Source organism: Sebastes umbrosus, chromosome 12, assembly GCF_015220745.1.
Source record: "Sebastes umbrosus isolate fSebUmb1 chromosome 12, fSebUmb1.pri, whole genome shotgun sequence".
NCBI lineage: Eukaryota > Metazoa > Chordata > Actinopteri > Perciformes > Sebastidae > Sebastes > Sebastes umbrosus.
Genome location: NC_051280.1, coordinates 22,942,533 through 22,968,130, shown reverse-complemented (window position 1 = coordinate 22,968,130; position 25,598 = coordinate 22,942,533). Strand labels below are relative to the sequence as shown.

Here is a 25,598-nt window from a genome sequence, read left to right as displayed (position 1 = left end):
GCACCATGGAAACCGCAGGGCTTGAATAGCAGTGTCAAATCCCTGGGAGCACGAGCACACACACACACACACACTGCCCCCTCCCCCTCTGCACACACACACACTCCCTCCCTCCCTCCCTCTGCTTGATCTCTCTCTCAACACACAAATAGGTTGGATGAAAACAGACAAGGGGAAAGAGGGGCGAGGAGGAGGAGAAAAAAAAAAGCTGAGAAATCCAGCCCGTCTCCGGCTGCTGTGGCCATTTTCTTCAATCATAATTTGATTTGTGGAGCCTGAGAGAGAAAGAGAGAGAGAGAGAGAGAGAGAAGAGCGTCCCTTCCACCCCCACCTCCTGCTCGCCATAGGGAAAGGCTTCACACACACACACACACGGACGAAGAGCAAGGGCTAGGCCGCAAGTCATTAGTTCTTGGTGGGCAAGCACTGACAAAAGGCTGGAGGAGGAGGAGAAGCCCGCATGAGTGCCTGGAGAGCAACCACAGGAACTATGGAGGGCTGAGCAGACGGACACCATCCTGCTTCTTTTTTTATTTTGGGAAGGAAGCAGCACGGAGGATATCGTCACCACCGAGCACTACAACAACAAGCAGGAAAGAGAGAGAGATCACTTCCTTGTGTTGACTTGTGTTGTGTATCTTTGTGGGAGGTGAGCGGTCCACGTCGCTCGCCTCGTCGGCTGCTGCCGCCTGGAAGAAGGAGAAGATGAAAGAAGTGATGTGTGGACATCAGCTTGTTTTTGCTTGGATGTGGACTTGTCTTCATTTGTGGGTCACTCACACAATGCTGCTGCAGCTGAGAGGATTACAGCAGAATAGCAGAGCTGTGTCTGCAGCCTCGCTGCATGGAGGGAAGATCTAGAGCGAGATTTATTTGTGCAGCACATTGACGTCGAGGTAAGCATTTCTGCAAGGATTTTAGAGGTGAATATGTCAGCTGCTTTTTATGTGAGGAATGAGAGCAGATTCAGTGTAAGGGGTGCTTTAAGAGGGGTGGTCAAAAGCCTCTACGGGCATGTGCTAAAGCAGGCAAAGCTACACCGAGGTCCTTTTTGCAGCCATTACTGTCTGTTGCTACAGAGACAGAGCTGTATGTGAGAGAGGAGCTTCTGTGTTAGAAATTATCACCTCATTTGCAAATCTTTTCTGCCATTGTTTGCTCTCTTTTTAAAGAGACTGTGCACCCGTGTGTTTGACTGCTTGTTTCCTGTGAAAGGTTCCCTGTGCAGAAGACTGGAGCTGCTATCTTCTACAGAGGAAAAAAAAGGAGAAAAACAACAAAGTAGGAGCTGCAGAGGAAGAAGAGAAATGTTGAATTGAAATCCACAGGCATGCAAAACTAAAAGTTGCCACAGTGAGACTGTTTCCAGGTCATAGTGGAGTGGGAGGAGACTGGGTTTTTTCTCTCCTCCTCAAAGCTGTAGCTGTTTTCTCATTGACATCTGCTTTTCCAGCCTGAGGACTTTTATTTTGTAAGATAACCTTAATGAGAGCACAAGAGGCGCGCAGGTGAGGAGGGGGACACACTTTCTTTTATTTCTTTTATTTTTTTTATATATTTATGTTACCTTGACAGCAGCCAGACATCTTGGCTGCCTGTCCCGTTTTCCTCCGCCGTGGTTCGGTAACCGAGCGATGGCCATGGTGAGTGGGGGCTGGGGAGATCCCAACGGGGGCACCAACGGGCTACCGGAGAACAAGAGCTACCTGCGAGGCGGAGAGGAGGAGGAAGGCTCTCCGCAGGCCGGAGGAAGCGACATGGAGGCCGGGGACGAGGACAAGTCGTGCGTGGTGGACTGCGTGGTGTGCGGGGACAAGTCCAGCGGGAAACACTACGGCGTGTTCACGTGCGAGGGCTGCAAGAGCTTCTTCAAGAGGAGCGTGAGGCGCAACCTCAGCTACACATGCAGGTGAGACAGAGGGGCATTGTGGGTAGTTTGTTTGTTTAGTCTGATGAGTCTAAATAAAAAAGAAAACATGCACCTAGCCACACTTACAGGCTACACATGATGGAGTTATGAATGCATTATAGTTATTTTCTTTTGCATGAACATGCATCTGCTGTCTTTTCTAACAATGCAGAGTTAGATATTCCTTTACTAGTCCTGCAGTAGGGACATTTGCAGAGTTGAGTCTTGTGTGTTAAACCTGCAGTAGGTTGAATGTTTTTGGCATCATTTGGTACAAAAATCCATAATTACCTTTCAGTGTATTGTAATTCAAGTGTTCTGAGAGAAAACTAGACTTCTGCATCTCTAATGGATCTGTTTTCAGGCTTTAAAAAATCTAACTATGGCCAATCACAGGTCATTTCAGAGAGAGAGAGAGCGTTCCTATTGGCTGTTCATTCAACAGAGGCAGCTGGCAATCATTCTCTGATTGGTTGTTTTCCTCCATCTGTGAAATCTTGCAGATGCCTCCTCATGGCTCTGTTTTCAGGCTTTAAAAAATCAAGCCGTGACGGAACCAATTTCCATAAACATATATCTGCTGTCTTTCTAACAATGTAGAGTTGAGTCTTGTGTGTTAAACCTGCAGTAGGCAAAACGTTTTTGGCATCATTGGGTAAAAAAAATCCATAATTACCTTTCAGCGTATTGTAATTCAAGTGTTCTGAGAGAAAACTAGACTTCTGCACCTCTACTGGATCTGTTTTCAGGCTTTAAAAAATCTAACTTTGGCCAAACACAGGTCATTTCAGAGAGAGAGAGCGTTCCTATTGGCTGTTCATTCAACAGAGGCAGCTGTCAATCATTCTCTGATTGGTTGTTTTTGTTCCAGTCTGTGAAATCTTGCAGATGCCTCCTCATGGCTCTGTTTTCAGGCTTTAAAAAATCGAGCCAGGACGGGAGACTTTAACCAATTTCCATAAACATGTATCTGCTGTCTTTCTAACAACGTAGAGTTGAGTCTTGTGTGTTAAACCTGCAGTAGGCAAAAAGTTTGTGGCATCATTGGGTAAAAAAAATCCATAATAACCTTTCAGCATATTGTAATTCAAGTGTTCTGAGAGAAAACTAGACGTCTGCAACTCCTCATGGCTCTGTTTTCAGGCTTTAAAAAAAAAATCTAGCCCTTGATCGGAGGCTTTGGCCAATCACAGGTCATTTCAGAGAGTTCCTATTGGCTGTGCTCCGGCTGGTGGGCGGTGCTTGGTATTTCCAAGGTGCCGGGTGAAAAACGTTCTTATTTTACAGCTAAACAGTAAATGGTAAATAGACTTGCACTTATATAGTGCTTTTCTAGTCTTCTGACCACTCAAAGCGCTTTACACTACATGTCAGCATTCACCCATTCACACACTGATGGCTATGCCTTTGGAAGCAATTTGGGGTTAAGTGTCTTAACAAGGACACATCGACATGTGACCCGGAGCAGCCGGGGATTTAACCACCAACCTTCCGATTTTCCAGTACACTACACGATATTTCTGAAAACAATTGAGTTGAGAAATAGGCATTACAGTAACAGAATATTGATTCATATTTGTAGTGATGGCGAGATGAAGCTTCATGAAGCACTGAAGCTCTCCAGCAAATTGGTTTGCAAAGGGTTCATTTCACGAGGCTTCATCTGGGCTTCATATGCACACGAAACCACCTATCGGTTAAATAGTGTCAGACGGGTACATATATTCCAGATGTGTGGCAGTGGTTTAACCAGGCACAGGGCAGTGAATGTGCTGTGTAACTAAAGGAAAATGATAGATGTCAGACATTATTCGTTTTTATTCTGGAATAAGTTCTCAACTGTATTTCGGTTTCGGGCATCTTCAATGACGTCATTTGTCTAAAACGATACAAGCCTCGATACGTGCTTCACAGAAAACTTCCTGGATTACTCGACACACGCTCCGAAGCCTCGGCACAGCATTCAAAATCACTACATATTTGATCAGCGCTGCCTAGTTAGACCGTTTGATCGGAGTTAGCGAGTGATTGACAGCTGCTCAGAGACGGCAGGCTCCAGCTCAGCCCTTATTAGTTGTTCTCCTCCGGTCTGTGAAATCTTGCAGATGTCATTAGGAGCACCGGAGGACACAGAGGCACATGATTTTTTTTTTTTTTCAGATTACCTGTTACCTGTTAATTGTTAAACTATTGTTAATCGCAGCCCTACTTTCTACAGTATATTTTTGTGAAGCGTGGCACAGAACCATAAATAAAAGTGTTTCTATAATCACAAATCAAAAGAGTGAAAGTTAAACAATGACTTTTATTGTCATTAATTATATAGAGAGATAGAGTGTCTCACTCTTTGACTCTATTTACTGTTAATGACTCACCACATACAGTTTTAGCTCCATAATTATCCTCTTGAGTTTACGGCTGCAACTAACGATTGTTTTTAATACCTATGAAATGTGAATAAATAGTGAAAAACGACCCTTCGCAAAATCAACATGTTCAATTTAAAATGACATATGAAAAGAAAAGCTCATCACATTTGAGACACAGAAAATGTTTGGCATGTTTTGCTTGAAAAAAAGACAAACTATGAAGTGATTATCAAAGAAAGTTGCAGATTTTCTTTTGATCGATATATTGATGAATCATGTATAATTGTTTCAGCTCTACTTCAATTGAATAGGAATGAAAGAGAATGTTAAACACATGAGAACAGCTGAGATATGTAATGGAAGTAACACTGTCGGATACAATCATCTGCTTTCTAAGCATGGTAACGTTGTCTGGAGCCTTCTGGTAAATCTGATGCAATATTAATGTTCAAGAGCACTTTAACAAGGAAGAGTTGGTATCATGCCGTCTTATACTTATATAATCAATATAACAGCTCGGTATATAAAGCAGGGTTGGTTTCACATTTGACGTGAGGTTTGGATAGTTGTGATCATCTGCATAAAAAACACTTGTTGAGTTGAAAGCAGATCCCAAAAACTCAAAAGAAAGTTGGTAATAATCAATCACCTATAGTTCCATCATCAACATCATCATCATCATGTGTTTATGTTCTCAGGTCGAACAGAGAGTGTCAGATCGACCAGCACCACAGGAACCAGTGCCAGTACTGTCGACTGAAGAAATGTTTCCGCGTTGGCATGCGCAAAGAAGGTATCTGTCTACCCTGATCTGTAAATCTGCCATCCATTTTCACCCCTTGGAAAGCATTGCAGACACTGTGGGACACACTTGTCATTGTACATATTGCAAATACGGCAATTTAATTGATATAAAAAAAAGGAAATAATTGATATTTCCTTCCGTGAAGAGCCTCAGAAAGTCGTTCCATTACTTCAATCGGCTGCTCTTAGAGCATAAAAAAAAAAATCAATCACAGTTAAATTTGCCTTCGTCATTATCTCGCCCTCTTCTGCTCCGTGAGCTCAGAGAAAACGCCGCACGTGGCTGTCTCGGCCCTATCATGGCTGAGCAAGCCATGCGTGTCCGCTCAATGCCATGTACTAAGTGGCTTAATCTAGTGCCTGTGTAAGAGTGACTGAGAGGGATACAGCGCTAAGACACCTGCGTCCCAGAGCCTTAAGCCTCTGGTTGAAGCTGCCCAAACCGTCTGCCTGGTTGGCTCGATCGGGCAGAATCCAATACGGGGGATTTCACCTTAAGTGGTGCAGCCCATAGCGAGGCGTCGTTCAACGTCACGCCGATAGATGCACAGAAACAAGTCGTGTGGTTTGAAGGTTGTTTTCCCCCCTCATGCTCACAGGTTGTAAAGCATGCTAATGAGACACATTATGGCTCCCTGCAGAGAGATTGCCTCTACTTGACCACCTCTGCAGAGAGGTCAGAGGTCAGGGTCAGCTACAGAGCAGCATTCCTGAAGCTGGAGAGGATTCAGTGTCTTGCTCAAGGACACTTAAACAGAGCAGATGCTTACCACATGAATTCATATCCCCAAATGAACTCATCTCCCCAAATGAACTCATCTCTATTCAGCAGTCTGCCCTGCTGCCTCAGTGTTGGCAGTAATGCCGTCTGTCACGGCTATGGTGCTTCCTCTACACTAAGTTCTTTTCTCATAGGGGGGTTTTTGAGCGCAGTGTGTAGGAAGATGGGGGTATAGGAAGGTTACTGCAATAGCATGTTATAATTCTCCTCCAGAATTAATATTTCAGAGGTTTCACATTTTGAATTGAGCGTAAATTCTTGTCTCGGAGTCTTTGTTTTATTTCCATAGATAACCTTCATCTCTCCTCACTTTCACGCTTCTCAGTCTGTGCTCGATTGTGCCTCCTTTAATCTTGAGGAGTAGTTTGCTAAGCGGGTCAAGCCTGTCTTCTGATAATCTGACACACACCGCTGGCTGAACTCAGTTTTAAGTTCTCTCCGTTTTCTTCTCCAAATCCCCTCCTATACCTTCCCTTGTCCTTCACCCTTTTTCTCCTCTCTTTATCTCCTCCTCTGCTTTCATCTCCTCTCTGTCTCCTCTCTCTATCCTCCCCTCCCCTCCCCTTTGTACCCCAACTAAACTACAGCAGTTCAACGCGGTCGCATCCCACCTCAGCCGAGCCTCAGCCCCTCCATCACGCCCCTAGGTGGCGCCAGCGGCCTTGGAGGTGGCGACTTCTACAACAACAACAACAACGGCGGGAGCGGCGGCGGTCAGCCGGTGTCGGAGCTCATTTCCCAGCTGCTGCGAGCCGAGCCGTACCCCAGCAGTCGGTTTGGACACCAGTACAACCAACAGGCCGGGCCAGATAACGCCATGGGGATCGATAACATCTGTGAACTGGCTGCCAGGCTGCTCTTCAGCACCGTGGAGTGGGCCAGAAGCATCCCTTACTTCCCCGAGCTGCCCGTGTCAGATCAGGTTAGATATGATGTGTTGGACGTTATTCCCTTGTTATCAGATGGAAATGTATGAGAGAAACAGGATAGGTTGTCAAATCAAAACATAAATATACAATGAATACAGTGAACATTAATAATGGATGATGACAGTGTAGGTCAATCTGATTAACAAACTCACAAATCCACAGGTGGCCCTGCTGAGGCTGAGCTGGAGCGAGCTCTTCATCCTCAACGCCGCCCAGTCGGCCCTGCCGCTCCACATGGCTCCCCTGCTGGCCGCGGCCGGCTTCCACTCCTCGCCCATGTCCGCAGAGCGCGTGGTGTCCTTCATGGACCAGGTGAGGGTGTTCCAGGACCAGGTGGACAAGCTGACCCGGCTGCAGGTGGACTCGGCTGAGTACAGTTGTCTCAAGGCCATCGCGCTGTTCTCACCAGGTGATTGTTGCTGCTCGTCTGTTTTACCTGCTGCTATTGAAACACAATGTACTGCAGAACAGAACCACCCTCGCCGCTTTTAAAAGGGGCACTCTCGCGATTAAGCGTTGTCCATAAAGTTGTTTGACTTCAGAGAGACACATTATGAAGGAAGGGTTATAATGAGTGCAGCAGTGGCTCAGATATTCTGACTATTACGCCCGGGCCAGACTGGGCACGTCAGCAGCTCGTTGCAGCTGCCTCGCTGAACTGCTGCGTCTCTCATGCGTGTGGTGTCCACACTGGCAGTGTTTCTGCTGCTGCGCTGCTTATTTTAGACAGAAAAGGCTAAGAAGTGTGTGGTCTTTTGTATATATTAATAAAAATAGAAAACGCCTGAGGGATTTTATTTTAAAACGGAAACAGGAGGTGTGGAGTAAAAAATAAATATTTACCTTGAGACCTCGAATCTCTAGAGAACACGCAGTTGAGCCGCACTGCTCACCCGGGCTGTATAGCTGCTCTTACCTGTTAACAAGGGTGCAGAAATAAAAAGCAAGAGGTTCCGTAGCCGCCACGCGTTGCTGACGTGCCCAGTCTGGCCTGTCCAGGCGTTAGTGTCTAGCATCTCCAAAAAACTTGATCCTTCATTTCCCATAATGCGACGCAATAGCGTCTTTCATCGGACCCATCCCTCTGCCTGGTAAAACTCACGCCTTTCAAACTCCACACATCCAGTTTTCAATGCAAGCTTTCTCTTAGAAATTTGTAGTTTCCAAGCTTAAGCTGAGAAAACCCTGATGACATCACTATGACATCATCAGGGTTACCTTTTCAGACTTCACAAAGCTCCTGCAAAGCCACAGAAGACATTAAAGGGGACCTATTATGCTTATTTTCATATGCATACTTGTATTTTGGGATTCTACTAGAATATGTTTACATGTTTTAATGTTCAACGTGTACAAATGTGTTATTTGGTGACATCACCTCGTTATGGAAGAAAAGGCGGGACTTCAAGCAAGGCGTTTCAGCAGTTCAGGAGCAGTGTTTCTGTGGGGAGAGTAACTCCCTTTGGCATGGACTTTGGGCTTTGTAACTTTACAGACCTTTTGCATGCACAAAAAAAAAGATATAACACACTAAAGGAAAGGGAAAAAGCACATAGGTCCTCTTTAAACAACTGTTTTCACAGGCGGAGTAGGACTAAGCACGACTACATCTTCATGTGCAAAATAGTTGGGGTGTCCCTCTTATAGATTACCACAAAATAGGAATTGAACACACACAAATATTTAGAGTCTGAAAGCACATTACAATTACATTGTAAGCCTAAAGTGTCTGGAGAACTGCAGGTACATTTGCAACCAATCTGGGAATTCACCTACTATGGCACCATCTCCTGGCTTATTAATGAAAATGCAATAATGCCCTATGTGCTGTATAATTCAGTGCTGTCACTGATCATTATGCAGCACTGTGCATTTTAAGACTTTTTAAAGTGGCTTCCTTAAACAAATTGCTTAGTGGGTAGTGCGTGTCATTCAAAAGCATTCAAATCTTTTTAAGTAAATGACCACATCCTGTTATTTCTCTAAAGCGATGATCAGGGTTTATAGGTTTTAGATGTCTTCTTTTTATAGTGTAGACATGGCGAGGCACTATATTTGTATGTGTTCCCCTCAGGGGCATTTTATCACATTATCTGCTGGGATTTCAACCTTCCTCTCGGCTCATCACGACTCTTTATGTAACCTGCCCACACTATTAAATAACTGCCTCCTCCCTCCTCCCTCCTTCCTTCTCAGACGCCTGTGGTCTCACAGACCCGGTCCACGTGGAGTCTCTGCAGGAGAAGGCTCAGGTTGCTCTGACGGAGTATGAGAGGATGCAGTACCCGAGTCAGCCTCAGCGCTTCGGACGCCTGCTCCTGCGCCTCCCCGCCCTGCGCGCCGTCCCCGCCAGCCTCATCTCGCAGCTCTTCTTCATGCGCCTGGTAGGAAAGACACCCATCGAGACGCTGATCCGGGACATGCAGCTCTCCGGAAGCTCCATCAGCTGGCCGTATGTCCCAGGACAATAGCCCCCCCTCGCGGACGAGGTCTCCGTCTGGGATTAGTGACGACAAGGACCCGCAGGAAACCTCCTGACTCATCACTATCCATCTGTGTGGTTATCAAACTGCAGTGCCAGCTGGCCGTCATATGTACTGTACTGTAACCGCTCTATTCCCCCTCGTGACACGAGCCCTCTGTCTCCACGCGGGCCTCCAGTGAAGAAGAGGAGCCAGTGCCAGGCTGGATCTGTCTTGTCGCCAGCCCAGTCGTTCTGGTGCCAGGTCTCAGGCCAGAGACCAGCTTTTCATGCTGGGCTCCGATATGGCGGCCACAGCCAGTCATGTCACCACCCACACGCCATAGTGACTAAAGACGCCACAGTTTTCATGTAGAGGGCAGCAGCACCCTGCTACAAAAACATCTAGAGGACAAAACTGTCCCGCCGCTGAAAAGCAGCACAACAGTTTTCCCCCCACATGGGCTCATTTTCCATGGCTCATCATTTGTGATACAGTCAGTGACCTTTTTATCCTCACAACATTACAACACGGTAACCACGATTAGAACGGATCTAATTAAACAGTGGTGAACTAAGACAAAGTAAAGGCCTCGTTGAACTCACCGCTCTCTCAGCTTCAACACTAAGGAAGAAGCCAAGGAGCCGATCAGATGGAACAGAAAGAAAACAAAACCAAGGAGAAATCACCAAAGTCTATCACATCATCCTCAGAGATGGTTTAGCAGAGAGAAAGAGACGAATGGACTCTAGTGACTGCCTCACCGTCGAGTGAACAATGCATTTAAATTCATTCACAGGGCTCACTGTTGCTGTAGTTGAAAGATTTTGTCAAAAGAAAACGCCACAGTTACATGAGAGTGGACTAATACCTCACTAGACATCAGAATGCTTCAGTCTGATATTTCCTAAACACAAACCTCTGTAAATGTTGTTCACCAGAAACCGCCTTCTTTTTGACAACTGCCTTGTTATTCATTTTGAATTTGGGACACATGAAACATGAAGCATTCGTCTTGTATCTTTTTTTAAAAAAAAGATCCCCAAAGTGATTTTGACTTGTGTTTTGAATATGAATTTTGACTGACTGAATGAGGTGAATTCAGCTATTAAGCATTGTTTGGATCAAGCTTGTTTTGTTTTTTTTATTATTGAGAAACGGCAGGCTGACATCAACTCGGGTTCTAGTAAAACAACTCAAGATAAAATAATTAGTTATTACCGTAGTTGGCGGTGAGAGAGTTTATAATACTAATTAAATACCAGTTTACGTTGATCAGTCTCTGTTTCTGGGGGTGATGAGCCCGTGAGAAATGTATTGAAATGTACATATATTGAGGCCAACATTGTCTTTTTGCATGTTCAAATGTTGTTTTGGAGACGGTTTTATTCTTTTACATTATGTAATTAAAGGTTCATTTAAACATTTAAGTATTGCTTTCACTGTTAGATCCTAAATGTTTTTTTTCTATATGTATTTACATGAAAATACCTCTGTCATCTGTTTAGATGTCAAAAAAGCAGCCGATTAGACTGTTATCAGGCCATTAAATAGGCGTTATCAGTCGCTATAAGCACCATAGATATGGGTCAATAGGGGCCTACTACGCCCAATAGTAGGTTTTATCATCTATTCACATGGTAGATCAGAGAAAGAAAGTATAAAAGAACACGACAGCGACCTCTAGCTACCTAAGTACTTATGACAGGAGTCATGCGCTGTAGTATAGATAGCTTGGTGTTTTCACCCAGGAGCCGGGGTTCACATCCCGTGTGTCTTTGAGTTTATAAGCGTTAAGTTTCACTTTCAGTTTTGAAATGTAATTATTTTAAGCTACAACACAATGTTTTTCTCTAAACCTAACTCTTTTTGTTGCCTAAATCTGAAGAAGTCTTTGTTTGATTTCAAAACGTAACATTTCATGCAGTTTAACGTATTACAACATGTTGCTTTTAAGTTTTGCTTTCACTTTTACAACCCAGTAGGCCCCTACTGACCCACATCTATGGTGCTTATAGCAACCAAAACGCCTATATAATGGCCTGAAACCGTCAAATAGGGTGACAAAACAAGCTTATCTTCATGCCATTACAGCTGATATGACATAGAGATGTTCTGAGTGAGTCTCTACTGTTGTGAATGATGCAAGATGATACTGTAATGGATGAAAATCTGGTGGGAAAACTGCACTTGGAGGATATTCAATGCCAAAACATCACACTATCTGTGACAAAGTTCAAAGAAGATGGGCCCTGATTCGCTGGTCCACCAGGATTTACCTCACACAGGTATTTCAAGAGGCGAGTTTACAAAATCCAGAGTGAAATATTTGAAAGGAAAGAACGAAATCAACTCTAAATACGACATATTTCAGCAGTTTAGTTTACTTTTCAAACACAAAGTAGAAGGATGTAACTCTGCTTCATGATCTACCGCCGGGCCTTTTGAAAGTTGTTTGGATATTCTTTTAGGCAACAGCCCACACAAACATGTCATCGAGAGAAAAAAAAAGAAAAATATACTATTAATGTTTTCTTATCTTTGTGTTACTGAGTTCTTACATTTTTAAATTACATGTGTATGGCAACGTTATTAAAAGAATCAAAAGATGACGATGTGTCTTTTGTTATGTTTTTTTTTTTTTTCAAACTACTTGAAAAGTGTTGTAATTACATCTGTATGAAGAATGCCAAATAAACACTGCAACATGTACCATAAATGTATAAGTGTATTCTGAAAGGGAATTCATATGTTTAAACTGCTGATTTACTTAAATCATGTTCTCCATTTCTGTTATATCTTCATTCATGACATTATTTCTGTATAAAAACGGATACATTACTTCCCATACTATAACATTCTGTAACAATTGAACAATAAATTCAAATTGTCATTGACATTTAAAGTAAAAATCTAACACAAGGTTCAACAAATTCAAATGTTAATAGTGCCATGTTGTTACAACCACACAGAGAAAAGTCGATCAGTAGCTCTGATGCAACAGTAATCTACTCCGACAGCTGCAAAGTAATACAGAAGTTGTAAACATCAGAGTCAAAACCAGTTGAGGTTCAGTGACTGTAAGGCCAGTATGAAGGCTGAACTTCAAACAGCAAAGCAGTAAAACCGGAGACAAAACGGAGGATAAATCCTTGTCTCTTTAGCCGGGTCACACCTTGTCAGTGTTCATCCTCGGCTGTTTGGACAGATTATTAAGACACACTTAACACAGACCTTGGTCAAAGATTTTCACCAGACGTTTGATGTGGAAAAGTTTTTGCCGAAGTTCTTTGCACTGCTTCTTCTTTGCTTGATAGTCTGACGTCTAGAAGAAAGAGAAATTTAAGAAAGTGGATATTAAAGGTACAGTGTGTAGTAGTTGGCGGCATGTAGTGGTGTGGTTGCAGATTGCAACCAACTGAGTACCCCTCCGCTCACTGATTCAATTCCAAGACTGCGGTAACGTGATCTGCCGAGTGCAAAACCGTGGTAACGCCGTGCGCCTTACTCATCCTTACCATGATAACACTACTTAAGGAGCAACAGAAGTCAGATGGCGGCTGGCGGTACGACGTTTTTGCACACTGCAGCTCACGTTAAAGCAGTTTCACAAACGTGTCGGAGGTCTACTACGGTGGCCTTCAGGTAACATAAAAACGTAAAAAGCTCTCTCTAGAGCCAGTTTTTGGTTTGTCATAACGATTCTTAGTTTCAGGTGTGTATACACATGAAAACACAGTTATGAATATCATATCCCCCAAAATGTTACACACTGTTCCTTTAACAATCAACATTATCAGTAGTAGTAGCGATACAAGTAGAAAAATAGTTTTGAGAAATTTGTTCATTCACCTTTTTTTTAAGTTAGATAAGAATATCAGGTAATACCGCTCTCATATCTGCGTTAAAAATGAAGCTAGGAGCTGGTTAGCTTAGCTTGACTTAAGACTCGAAACAGGCGAAAACAGCTAGCAACTTGTAGTGTTATAAGTGGTAATGTGCCAAACCAGACTATTTCTTGTGTCTTTGTAAGATTTTACTTTCTATTACAATTAACTATTGTGACAATTTAAATTTGGTGTGGTTGTCAGGTAACGGCTGAGACTCCAAGAAATGCTACTTTGTACAGAGCCAGGCTAGCTGTTTCCCCCTGCTTCCAGTCTTTATGCTAAGCTAAGCTAACCTGCAGCTGGCTGTAGCTTCATATTAACCGTACAAACATGAGAGTGGTATCAATCTTCTCATCTAACTCTCGGCAAGAAAGAGAAGCCTATTTCCCAAAATGCCCAACTATTCCTTTAACTTCACATTATGATACTGCAGATCTACTCACCTTTTTCAGGTCTTTGAGTCGGTTATACTCGTCTGCCACACCCTGAAAATGGAAATACAAATTATCTTACTGAAATGTGCTGACTTTATAACATAAACAATATAAGAGAATTCTGAAATTGTAGCACAAAGGTGAAATGTGGCTTGGTTCAGCTTTGTGTTTCTATGGCAGTCCAATAGACTCATCATACTGAGGAAGCTGTTTAATTAAAAGGCACAGCTATGACTGTATATTCTGGCAGTCGGCCCTGAGTTTTTCCACTGTGATCTCCTCCCCACTGTTTTCCTCTACCTGGTACTTCATGGAGCCTTCGTCCAATATGTCCAGTTCTCGGCTCAGCTTGTGCATCTGGTCGCTGATGTCATCCATTTCAGCACAGAGGCTCTTATAGCGGGCCAGATCGGAGTCAAACTCCCTCTTGTACTGCCGGCGCTGCTCATCTGAAGTTATCTCTGGGTACAGCCTGGAGTGGGATATTAACATGAAGACATGAAATGATTATTAAATTAAAACCATTATTGAGGCAGTGGCGAAAAGAGAAAGGGATGAGCTTGTTTTATCAGTCTCCTTACCAGTATTTAATTAGAATAATAATTAAAAAAAACAGTTGGCCAACTTGCCTTAAAGACAGTAGTGATGCCAGTATTTGTAGTATAACAGCATTTTATTCTGAAATAACATGAATACTCTTTTTGAGCAGGGCACATCCATTAATACTGTGATTAATTAGAAAAAAAGTTAAGCCACAGGGAAGTGGGGCTTCCTCTCAGATTGGTCTTAAATACTTTAATTTGGGTTCAGCCGAGGGGTTTTTAAAAACTGACAAGTTTTTCTTGCTTCAAGCTGCTAATAGCAAACAAAATGCTGATATTCAACATCTTTACACTCAGCCTTTTCCTGCCTTGAACTACAAAAAGAATATATACAAATATTTTTTTACAGGGATGAAAAGCATCTGAAGGAGCATGTAGACAATACATCTCTCCAGTGAAATAACAATGTTTCTGTTGGATTACAGTAACTAAACTTTAATATCATATTCACTCCAATTTTTTTTAAAGGGACTATTTGTAACTTTCAAAAATGCTTGTTAACAGCGACACCTGTGGCCGTTAAGTCAACGAAAGTCAGCGTCGGGCTCGCGCTTGCTTGCTATAAATATACCTGAACAAGCATTGCTCAAAACAGTGAGGCGACACACGTCAGCTAAAACCACAATATCACTCTATATTTCAGCTGCTTGGCAGTAATGTTAGCTGACCAGACGGAGGTCTCTCCATGAATCACTGCTGATCCTAGTGTTTCTCTTCCTGCTTCAGCCCCGGAAGAGAAACGTTATTGCCTCCCGACTGCGCCCGTAGGGAGACACCAGCACCCGTCGGAGGCGATAAAGTAACTCGTTGCAGAGCCCCGCCACTACACAAGACACGGGAAACCTCTGTTTGTCTGGAGGAGCTGCAGCAGTTCTTTCTGCACAAACATCCACTGTACATTCACTAGATATTCTCAGAGCTAAACTAACTCTACTGCAGTGTGGAGTGAGCGCGCGTTCACGTCTAGAGGTGGAGCGAGACAGTGAGAACGTGCGCTGTGTGTTGGTGAAGGCAAGCAGGCAGAGGAGCAGAGTGTCCGGCCACATGGGATCCCGACCCGGTAGATTTAGACGTGTAAAAAGTTACAAACAGTCCCTTTAATGTTTTATGTTGTGTTTTATGTTGCTTTAATGAATTATAGAAATACACTTTGTACTGCCCCTGGGTAGTATGTGCTGTACAAATGAACATGTTTAAATGCTCAGATGACAAACACACCCAGCTGGCAGTATTAGCTGGTAGTGGCCCACCTGTAGAGGTGATCTGTGTGGTCCCGGTCCAGCTCGTTGCCAGTGTCTCCGGTGGTGTAACCAGTTTCATACGGGGACTCCATCGCCTCCCGAGCAGCGGCAGGCTTGGGCCCTCGGCCCTTCCTCTGCTCCTTCTCCACGTGAGGAGGTTTACTGATGCTGTCGGGCTCGTCTGAGGAGCTGCTGGAGCAAACTGTGACCCTGCTGTTCTGGTACAGAGGCTCAGCTCCCCGACCATTACTGTTGTCTGCAGAGAAACTATATTGAAAAGCAACACACATAGATGAAGTTGGAGTACTAGATGATTGATGGTGTATTTGTGCTTGAATGTCTACAGCTACATTTATTTATGTTGGATTTATTAGAGCTTAAACTGCAAATTCAAGGTTGCTGATTCTGGTATTGCCTATTTGTTGAATAGCAAATAGTGCTGAGAGGTTTGAGTGTATAAAATATATAGATATATTTGGTGTAGCACACTTTTCAGGCCAAGAGCCTGAAAACATGACATGCATCATTATCCTCTCAAAATATTAGGCTGTAGGCCACAAAAGCTGAACAAAATCATGAATAACAGATTTGAATTTAGACTCAACAGTTAGCATCAGGTATAAAGCAGCAGTAGGTAGAACTTGAGCAAATATGATTAAAAAAGTTGTTTTTATAAAACGTTCACTATATCCTGACAGTAGTGCATGAGACAGGTAATCTGAAAAAAAAATCATGTGTCTCTGTGTCCTCCGGTGCTCCTACTGGCATCTGCAAGACTTCACAGACCAGAGGAAAACAACCAATCAGAGAGTGATTGACAGCTGCTTCCGTTGAATGATCAGCCAATAGGAACGCTCTCTCTCTCTGAAATGACCTGTGATTGGCCAAAGATTTTTTAAAGCCTGAAAACAGAGCCATGAGGAGGTGCAGAAGTCTAGTTTTCTCTCAGAAAACTTGAATTACAATATGCTGAAAGGTTATTATGGACTTTTTGAACCAATGATGCAAAAAACATTCTGCCTACTGCAGGTTTAAATGATTCTCACACACATTAGCACGAAAAAAAAACAATGAAGATCTAATCTGGCTGCTCTGTTCTGTGCAATATGAAGTTTGTTTTTTTAGATGTTTCTCAGCTGCTAATGACCGAACAACGTCAACCATAACAAAAGCTGGAACATACTGTGGGCAGAACATTTCCTTGAAATTGCAACACCCTTTCCCATCGTGGAAACAATGTCATCAATCTGATCAGACCACGACAACAAATTATCTAATTTTACACCCAGTGATTCGATTTTGTTCCACTTCTTCCGGTTTAAAACAATTCATCATCACATATTTATTAGAATTATAATGAAGACCAAAAACAAAAAAACAGATAAATGATATGATTTGCACTGAAGAAGAATTTATTTTTTATTATTATTATCTAATAACTGTCTGGAGAGCAGCCAAACATTAGGCATCAACCCTCGGAGGAAGATGAGTGCATTTTAAAGTTCAGGACAGAAACATGTTTTTGTGATGAGTCCATACTGTGGCGTTCTGGCGTCACAGTCAGACTCTGCGACCATCTCTCACCTGTTGCTATTATAATTTCCCTCGCTGTGGATGCTGACTGTTCCGTTGCCATAGGAGACCACGCTGTTCCCCGCCCTCAAGTCAGGTGCTGCTCTCTCTGACACAACAACAGTCGGCGCCTGCTGGACGCTGCGCACCTCTCCAACATGGTTCACCTATATAGGACGATATCAGGAGGCTGAAATCAGAAACGAGCTGTGTTCCACCGCAATGCAGCTCATTTCATTCTGTTCATGCAGACATGCATAAGACAGCAAATCAGCAATAACAGAGAATACACATTATGACACATGATGCCATATTTAGCATCATGTGAGAAAGTCCTCAGGAGGAGTCAGATGCATTTTTTATGCTGGAAAGAAAGAAGCTTTTCTGCACTAAATCTGTCACAGAAGTACACAACTGGAGAGCTCTCTACGCTGCACAGCACACTGCGCTCAAAAACACTCGGATGAGAGCGGCTGTGTCGCTGCCAGACATGTGTGCATGTCGCCAGACAGATACAAGGACAAACACGCAGTAGCCTTGGTGACAGTGTGACACACTGCAGTGAAATGAAAAGAGAGCAGAAGTCCCTGATCAGTGTCTCGCCTCGAATCCTTTCTTTCAACAACTATCAGAAACAATTAATCGGAAGGAAACACACAAAACCAATTTTCTGAACTGTGTCTGACATGAAACGCATGTTACCAGTGGAGGAGTGTGTGTGTGTGTGTGTGTGTGTGTGTGTGTGTGTGTGTGTGTGTGTGTGTGTGTGTGTGTGTGTGTGTGTGTGCACTGAGAAAGGTTGAGATGGGAGTGAAATCAGTGGAACAAACATTTCTGCTGTTCCATCTTTCTGAACTATCAGGTAAACATGCAGCAGAGCACCGGGGGTCTTTTCTTTTGCAGACAAAAAAACAGCACAATGTGCTTATCAAACAGAAGATTTTAACACCTACAGTACAACACAGTAATGTTACAACCCTTTACAGCCACAGAAGTGGGGAAGAAGCATCATAACAAAAAAAATGCATGATCATAAGAAAACATCCTCAAATGAACCACAGTATACCCAAAACAAAAACTGCATTATGCCTCATGTAATCTACTGTTAAACTGTATGATGCATCATTAATGACTTCTAGTCTTTGACCTATTTCTGGATCGGCTCCAGTGAGCTGATGCGAATGTCTGGAAGAACGCAGCCTGTGAAATAGATCTCATGAATGTGGAGTCGGAGGATGATCCAGCTACGTGGAAACAAACTCCCAGAAAGCTGCAGGGAATCGGATACACTGCAGCAGAAAGACAGGTGCTGATACAGCCGCTGCTTTATGCATTCAATTGTTTTTAATAATTCCTGCACTATTCAGTCCAGTTAGTGTTTGTGAACGAAATGCGACAAGGAAATGTGGAAGTGCTCTACAGATGGGGGAGGGAGATTTCAGTGTCTCATTATTTTTGGATGCTTGTTTTCATTACTGATTAATCTGTGCATTATTTTCTTTATTCATTATTCATAGTGGCATCACAATTTTCCAGAGTCCATTAAAAAAAGCTGGCACTAGCAACTCAAACTATTAACCCTTTAAAAACGGACCTCCCACTGGCGGCTGCTGAACGTTGTACGCTCGTGATGACATCTTTACTTACAGAACGTAACGAAACTATCAAAAAGCCTTTGCACTATCTGCTCATAAGTATTAGCTAAAAAAGAAAAGAAAAAAAAAGTGCATTATTCAAATAACTTACGGAGTGATATGAAATATTTGGTCATGTTTCTACATTTACAAATCTTTTGCATCAATATGTTTTATAACATTTTATTTAAAAAAAACATGTCAAATTTTTATATTTATTATTTATTGAAATTATTATAGTTTATTGACTTATATAACCTTTTAGCTTAGGTTGTACATATTTAGGGATATAAAGCATTTGAAGATACTCCGAGAAATGAAGTCACAATAAGCAAAAATAGGCAATGTAGGCAATGGCAGAACAGTTCTATTGCAAAGTTCACAGGGTTAATTGATTATCAAAATAGTTGCTGATTCATATTTAGTCGATCAACCAATAAAATTAATCGACTAACTGTTTCAGCTCCAGACCTCAAAGTTTCTGATTTACAGTGAAAAATCAACAAATCCTCACTTTAAAGAATCTGTAATGAGCAATAATGGACAGTTTGTGCTATGGTATTTTTACTTAATGAAAGATTAATCAGTTATCAACTTCTGCCGTTTGTTTTAAATAATATATATTTTTTTATAGTACATACACCATCTTACGACATCAATTCTGTGAAGAAGAGCTGCAAACTTGACACCATCACATCAGGTTTATAGTCTCAGTTCTGTTCTCCTCTTTGACTCAATACAATTTTCAAACATTCTGCAACGTTTGCTTATAATCTAGTTATCCTACCATCTTCTCTCTAAGTTACAATTATTTTCCAGTTCTGTTAAAATGTAGCACGAAACAGGAGGAAATGACTTCTTTGCCAGGAGTCTAATCTGCAGTAGTCCCTTCGCATACTGAATCATTTAGCGCCACCATGCTCTGTAGGGATTCACACAGCAACACTGAGGCAACTCAACCCTTTTTATACATTATACATGCCACATACATTATATATGCCTCCCTGCAAGGCAAGCATCTTCACTGCAATACAAGAGTGCCCCAGAATAGGGCCCTGCATCTCGATGAAGCCCTCTGCAGTGATAGGCAGTATGTAGGCCAGCCGGGGCCTCGCTGGATCAACTGATTGAATCTGTTTCTTCCCTTTCCATAATGAGCCATGGTGGACATGATACATTCATAGTGCACTGCGACTCTAGTAGATTAATCACTGCTAAATACCACATGAGGCTACTGCTGTGAAGTACAAACATCACATGCAGGGCTCTACAGCAGCATGAAGAGCTGCTAAACGCTGCAGCACTGACGGTCTGGGACGGCGGCTCTCAACACGTGGGTAAAGTTTATATTTCTGCTTTACACAGTATAATAGCATCCAGATACTTTCATTGTCTTCTGAACGCAAATAGTTCAAACCAAAAACCAAAGATGTCAATTTCCTGAAGAGAAAAGTCATTAATAATCATCAAAAACATGGGTAAATTTAAGTATTTGAACAATAACCAGTGCTGCCAATTTAATGGTGAAGAGTCTTTCTGTGTAGAAGTTTTTAAAAAATTTTTATGAGGACACACCTGCCAGTTCCCACAAGATGTTCTGCCACTTGCACGCACTGCCTCAATCTGTGTTTCTGTAGTTTTTACTGCTGCGTCACCAAATTTACTCAGTCATCACATGCATGTGTTAAATTTGACCTCTGTATTTAACCCATCCAAAGCATCAGAGCAGTGAGCTGCTGCAGGGAGCAACTTGGGGTTCAGTGTCTCGCTCAAGGACACTTCAACATGCGGACAGTAGGAGCCGGGGATCGAACCGCCAACTTTGTGATTAAAGGACAACCCACTCTACCCCCTGAGCCACTAACCTGACCCGCCAGATGGTTTGTTACGCAGAACAATCTGAAAAGCCGTCATTGGAAACTGTTTGGAAAAGGGCAGGCACTTTAAAAAAAAAAAAATACTTGGATAATAATTGGATGAACCACCTGTCAATCAAACTAGTGGGCCCTCTGGTTGGATGAAAATACCAGACAATGTTGAATACACTTTTACAAATGTGCTTTATGTGAAAATCTAGTGTGTACGGTATAAGAATCTGTCAGACTAACAGTTAGGAACAAACTTTTAGGTGTGCACTGTACTTTTCTAATGCTTTTGGTTAATTATAGAGAGAATATTGTCAGTACTGTATAAATGTTTGCATGGTTCTGAGTTCAAGAAAAACAGAGATTTTATAAGCAAATTTTGCCAACTAAAATACATTATAGCTGTTGTTCATTTCAATCTTTCACAGTATTACTAGTCTGGTTTCGTCAAATAGTGCTTATTTCATTTAAGAACAACCATTTCTTCTTGGGTAAAGTCATTTACAACATTCTTTGACTGGTTTCAAATGATTCATGACTGTGTGCAGGAAAAGCAAGTGTGACAATATCTGCTCAAACACCTTGAAACCTGACCAGGAAATCATATAACGTCGCTTATTGCTCATTTTTATAATGGTTTGTCTGCAGCTGTTATCACTAGCCTGGTTAATGATCAGTCAGAGTGAAACCTGGGTGTGCCGAAGATAAACAGCAGCGTGCTACGAGTCAACAATGGGAGTTTGTGAAACCAAATGGTCACCTGAAACAACTGAGAGACGTGACGGTGAGTATATATATTGCAGGTAACTAGAAAAGTGCAAACATGAGATTGTAAGCTTTTGTTTCGTTATCTGGTTGGGACAAAAATAGAAATAAACATAAACCTCAAGGCTTTTGTGGACTTACTGTAAGTAGTATGTATATCATCCTAACTCACTCATTTATACAAACCCCATTAAAATATCACGAAGAAATAAATCATAACACATAAGACGCATTACTCACCCAGTCCTGCACATCCTGGCCCTCTGACGACCTGACCAGCGGCTCGTCCCAGTAGATGTTAGCTTTGCCGTGGCGCCAGATCTTGCTGCGGGTCTTGTAGGCATAGTAAGCAGACAGGGACAGGGCAAACACCACCATCAGACCCAACACTAACGCAACCGCCTGAGGAAGGAGAGTAAATCATAGATCAGGATGGAATAAAATAGAAGAGAATAGAATAAAACAGAATAATCCCACTAACCTCCTCTGGGTCCATGTAGCAGTAGTGGTGCAGGTATTGAGTGTACATGGGGAACCCGCCTGGGAAACCGGCCCCCACGCTGCCGCTGAGACTCGGGCTGCCCTGGAAGCTCTGGCACATCATCAGCATGGGATTGTACAGCATGCTCTGTGAGCTCTGAGACATCGGGTTCACCCCGATCACAAAGATGATGTCGATGATGCCCTTCAAGTCAAAAGAGAGGCACGTTTAGTCACGGTCACGATTTAAATGCATTCTTATTTAATGTTGCCACCAATGCAACATATTAAAAGTACAAAGATACTAGTTCATACTTCAACAGTCAGTTTCAACATTTCAGCGGTTTTGCACTCTGCAGCTCACGTTACCGAAGTTTCACAAGCGTGTCGGAAAACTACGGCGGCCTCCGGGTAACATAAAAACACAAAAGGCTCTCTCTAGCATTTCTGTTAATAGATCCTCAGAAATGCTACACACTGTTCCTTTAAAGCACTTATCAATCTTTTTACAAACATAAACAATGGATCAAATTAATTGTAGTGATGAACCCACAGAGAACTATCTCCTTAATCTGTAGTTCCCCTCAACTCTACTGAGCTTTTTAGCACCTTTCAGCTCATTGTTTTGATTTTCTGTCCCGCAACTTTGTTTTGGTTCATTCTCACTGATTTATCAACTTTGCAAAAAAAAACAAAAAACATGTATAAACCTACTGTACACTACCTGATCAGCATTAAACAGTAGACAGACACAGTTAACAACTAGCTGGTGAACACAGGGGAGCATTCTGCAGCTAAAGAGCCAGATACTGCCCTCATACAGGAGCTGGTGGAGACCAAAACAGAGCTAAAAGGAGGGTGAATATTGGATTCTTATTCATCAGATGGTCATAAACACGATTCCAAATAACTAGGGCTGCTCCCTCTTAGTCAATTAGTCGACTAATCTGTCGTTTTGGTCTTAGTCGACTGAGATTTCTTTAGGCGATTAGTCGTGTTTAAGGCTTTTTTCATGCTAAATGACTTATTTCCAAGAAACTTATGAGCACATCTCTAGAAAACACAAGATTTAAAGTGGTGCTTTTGTGCGATTTTTTGTGGAGAAACTCAGTTTCACAGATCTGTCGATTGAATCAATTCATCGACTGAGAATTTCTTTGGTCGAGGACAGCCCTAATAATAAGCTACTGTTTGCTGTTCCCACTACAGAAACCTTCACCTAACTGCAACATGTTGTTGTGTGTGATGTTTAAAGTCACTCTGACAATAGAAGGGAATCATTCATTGATTGACACATTTGATATTTGGTGAGACTCACCTGAAGGACAGCTAAGATGATATCACAGATAAACACAGTGAGGTAGAACCTGCACCCCCTCATGATCCGAGAGCGCGAGAAACTCCCCACCAGGAAGCCAAGCGAAACCAGGAAGTTGATGGCTGCCATTGAAATCATCGCCGACTTGGCGGACTGTGGCGTCATGTAGGAGCCGCCGTAGCCATAGCTACCTCCGTAATATCCAGACTCCATCCCCGCAACACCCCCCGTAGCCCCGACGCCGAAGCCCCCGTACCCAAACCCATTCATGTCCCACACCAAGGTCGACGCCACGCAGGCGAAGATGAGGAAACACATGAGGACTGTGGCTCCTTGGAAGGTTTTGACGAAACCAGGAGGAGAAAACCAGCGGTAGAAGTGCTGAGGCTTCTCCTCGATGTAGTTGGAGTCTGGGGGGACGTTGTAGGTGGTGTAGGGGACATACTGGCTGTGGGGGGAGTGGACGCTCCTGGGGGGGTAGAAGCTGTGGGAGTTGGTGCTGTACGGCGGGCTGTACACAGGGGGGCTGTCGTAGTACCGAGGCTCATACATGGTTCAGAGGATATTATTTCACCTGGAGGAGGGAGGAAAAATATTATATTAATAAAAGCGATGTCCTTGTCATCACTTTACCTCACTTATACATGTTTCAGCAGCATTTAACAGCAGCTTTAAAGGCGGCAAATTCTAACCTTGTGTTGTCTCAATCCTCTGGAGTGACGCCTTGATGAGTAAATTGGTTTAAAATTCAAAATGTGAATGCAGAAAATATAATTCTCCTTCGTCCTTTCAGCACTTTTGTTATGTTGATACAACTAGGTCTTTTTTAAGCACTGTTTGTCTCCCAGCATGCACCTCTCTGCCCCTCATTCCCCTCAGCCCATCCCTGACCCCTCTCTCCGGTATCGCTGACCCACGCTTCATCACTCCAGAGGAACTCAACCCAACAGGCTTTAATAATTCAAACAGACAGCAGATAAGAGGCGAACCACAGACGTGTTCTTTCCCCCCGAGCTGCATGCATGTTACCCGAGTGCACCTGCTGAGTGAAACGGGGGAATAAGCTCAGTCAGGTGTGGCAGATCTGTTTATTTGGGTGTTTTTTTCCCATCAATTACATAGTTTATATTAGCTGCTTTTTTAATTTTGCAATCAGAAAATAAGTCTCAATTTCTTTCTTAATGTAACTTTTTCTATATATGTATATGTGTATATGTATATATATGTATGTGTGTATGTGTATGTTTATCTATATATGGATAAAGGATATGTGTGTATATATTTGACCAGGAATATTTCAAATGACACATGGGAAGGACCCCTGATCTGTCTTTGTGTTCAACTCTTCGGCTTAACTCCTGTGCTTGTTTTATGCATGTCAGTGCCATAGATGATAGGGTGTACTGTCCTAGACCTCTAACAATTTATCATGATTTATATTTATTTATATTTATTTTTGTACACTTTTTTTTTTTTGAGTGCCCTCTGGGTATTGTCATATAAACTCTGTTTAAAAAAAAAAAAAAATGTAACTTTTTCTCTCTCTGCTCATTATTATAAGTCATCTGAATGAGACGAATAGATCAAAACAAACAGATCAAATTCCACTTCAGACTAAATATTTAGCTTCTGTCCACTTTTCCATTACAAGTGTAAGATATGACCACTTTTCCAAAGGCTTTAAAGGTCCATTATTAATGCCTGAAAGTCTTTTTCAAACATGTAACAGGTCAGATATAAAAGGAAATAGGCCTATACAAACAACTTTAACAATGAAATGATCAGTTAGGAGTTCCCTGACTTACCCAGACAGAAAGTGTAGACAAACGTTCCTCAACTTTGCTCCCGTCCAGCTCAGCTGATCTCATATCGCGACATTATGAGAGATCTCCTCTCTGACAGCACCTTTGTCCTCTTTATACTTCACCGACGGTCGTAAACTGACTCATTAGTTCCTCATGATGGAGACTTTCTCTGAAATGAAACCTGCAGAGCGGCTGTGTGTCTGAGAGGAGCCCAGTTCACCACTATAGTGACCCAGCTGCTGCTCCACGTGTTGCCTCATAGATCCTCTATAGGCTCCTTCAGATTAAACATTAAACACTGACTCATGTTAACGTTACTCTCTCAGTCCAGTTGGAACCTTTTAAAGTTTATGAATCATATAACATTAGGCTATATAACAGGGTGTTTACTGTAAACGATGACTAATAGCTTCATTGTAATAATAATAATAATAATAATAATTGTATTATTCATTATTATTATTATAGTTGCAGGTGGTCATACAGTGAAGCATTGCCTACATACATTAAGGCAGAACTGAAACTGTTACTCGATTAATTGATTAGTGGATCAACAGACAAATTACTAGGCCTATTTAAAATAATCGATTAATCGTTTTTTTTTGTTTGTTTTTTTAACAATTAATTAATTAATTAATTAATTTTTTAAGGTTTCTATCTTACTACGATGGTTATTACTAAATTATTGTAGTACTTATTACCTTTATTTTTAAAATTATTATTTTTTTTTTTTCTGTA

At 42.2% G+C, this 25,598-nt stretch overlaps 2 protein-coding genes across 5 annotated transcripts; one reads left to right on the top strand and one right to left on the bottom strand.

The window, feature by feature from the left end:
• Positions 1 to 156: 156 nt before the first annotated feature.
• nr2f6a (nuclear receptor subfamily 2, group F, member 6a) lies at positions 157 to 11,864 on the top strand. Of its 4 annotated transcripts, none has more exons than XM_037786435.1 (6): positions 157 to 896; positions 1,216 to 1,909; positions 4,977 to 5,071; positions 6,454 to 6,785; positions 6,955 to 7,201; positions 8,989 to 11,864. In XM_037786435.1, the coding sequence occupies exons 2-6, from the start codon at positions 1,635 to 1,637 to the stop codon at positions 9,261 to 9,263; spliced, it is 1,224 nt and encodes a 407-aa protein (XP_037642363.1). In that variant the 5' UTR covers positions 157 to 896; positions 1,216 to 1,634; the 3' UTR covers positions 9,264 to 11,864. The 4 variants fall into 4 exon arrangements, with proteins under 4 accessions (XP_037642363.1, XP_037642360.1, XP_037642362.1 ...); XM_037786432.1 differs by having other exon boundaries at positions 158 to 896; positions 6,451 to 6,785; XM_037786434.1 differs by lacking the exon at positions 157 to 896 and adding an exon at positions 1,003 to 1,089 and having other exon boundaries at positions 6,451 to 6,785.
• On the bottom strand, positions 11,621 to 25,112 carry zgc:154006 (uncharacterized protein LOC563016 homolog). The gene is made up of 9 exons (XM_037786430.1): positions 24,861 to 25,112; positions 23,056 to 23,629; positions 21,739 to 21,942; positions 21,498 to 21,659; positions 17,006 to 17,160; positions 15,431 to 15,688; positions 13,879 to 14,050; positions 13,588 to 13,629; positions 11,621 to 12,579 (listed from the first exon to the last, which is right to left on the bottom strand). The coding sequence occupies exons 2-9, from the start codon at positions 23,605 to 23,607 to the stop codon at positions 12,478 to 12,480; spliced, it is 1,647 nt and encodes a 548-aa protein (XP_037642358.1). The 5' UTR covers positions 23,608 to 23,629; positions 24,861 to 25,112; the 3' UTR covers positions 11,621 to 12,477.
• Positions 25,113 to 25,598: the final 486 nt, after the last annotated feature.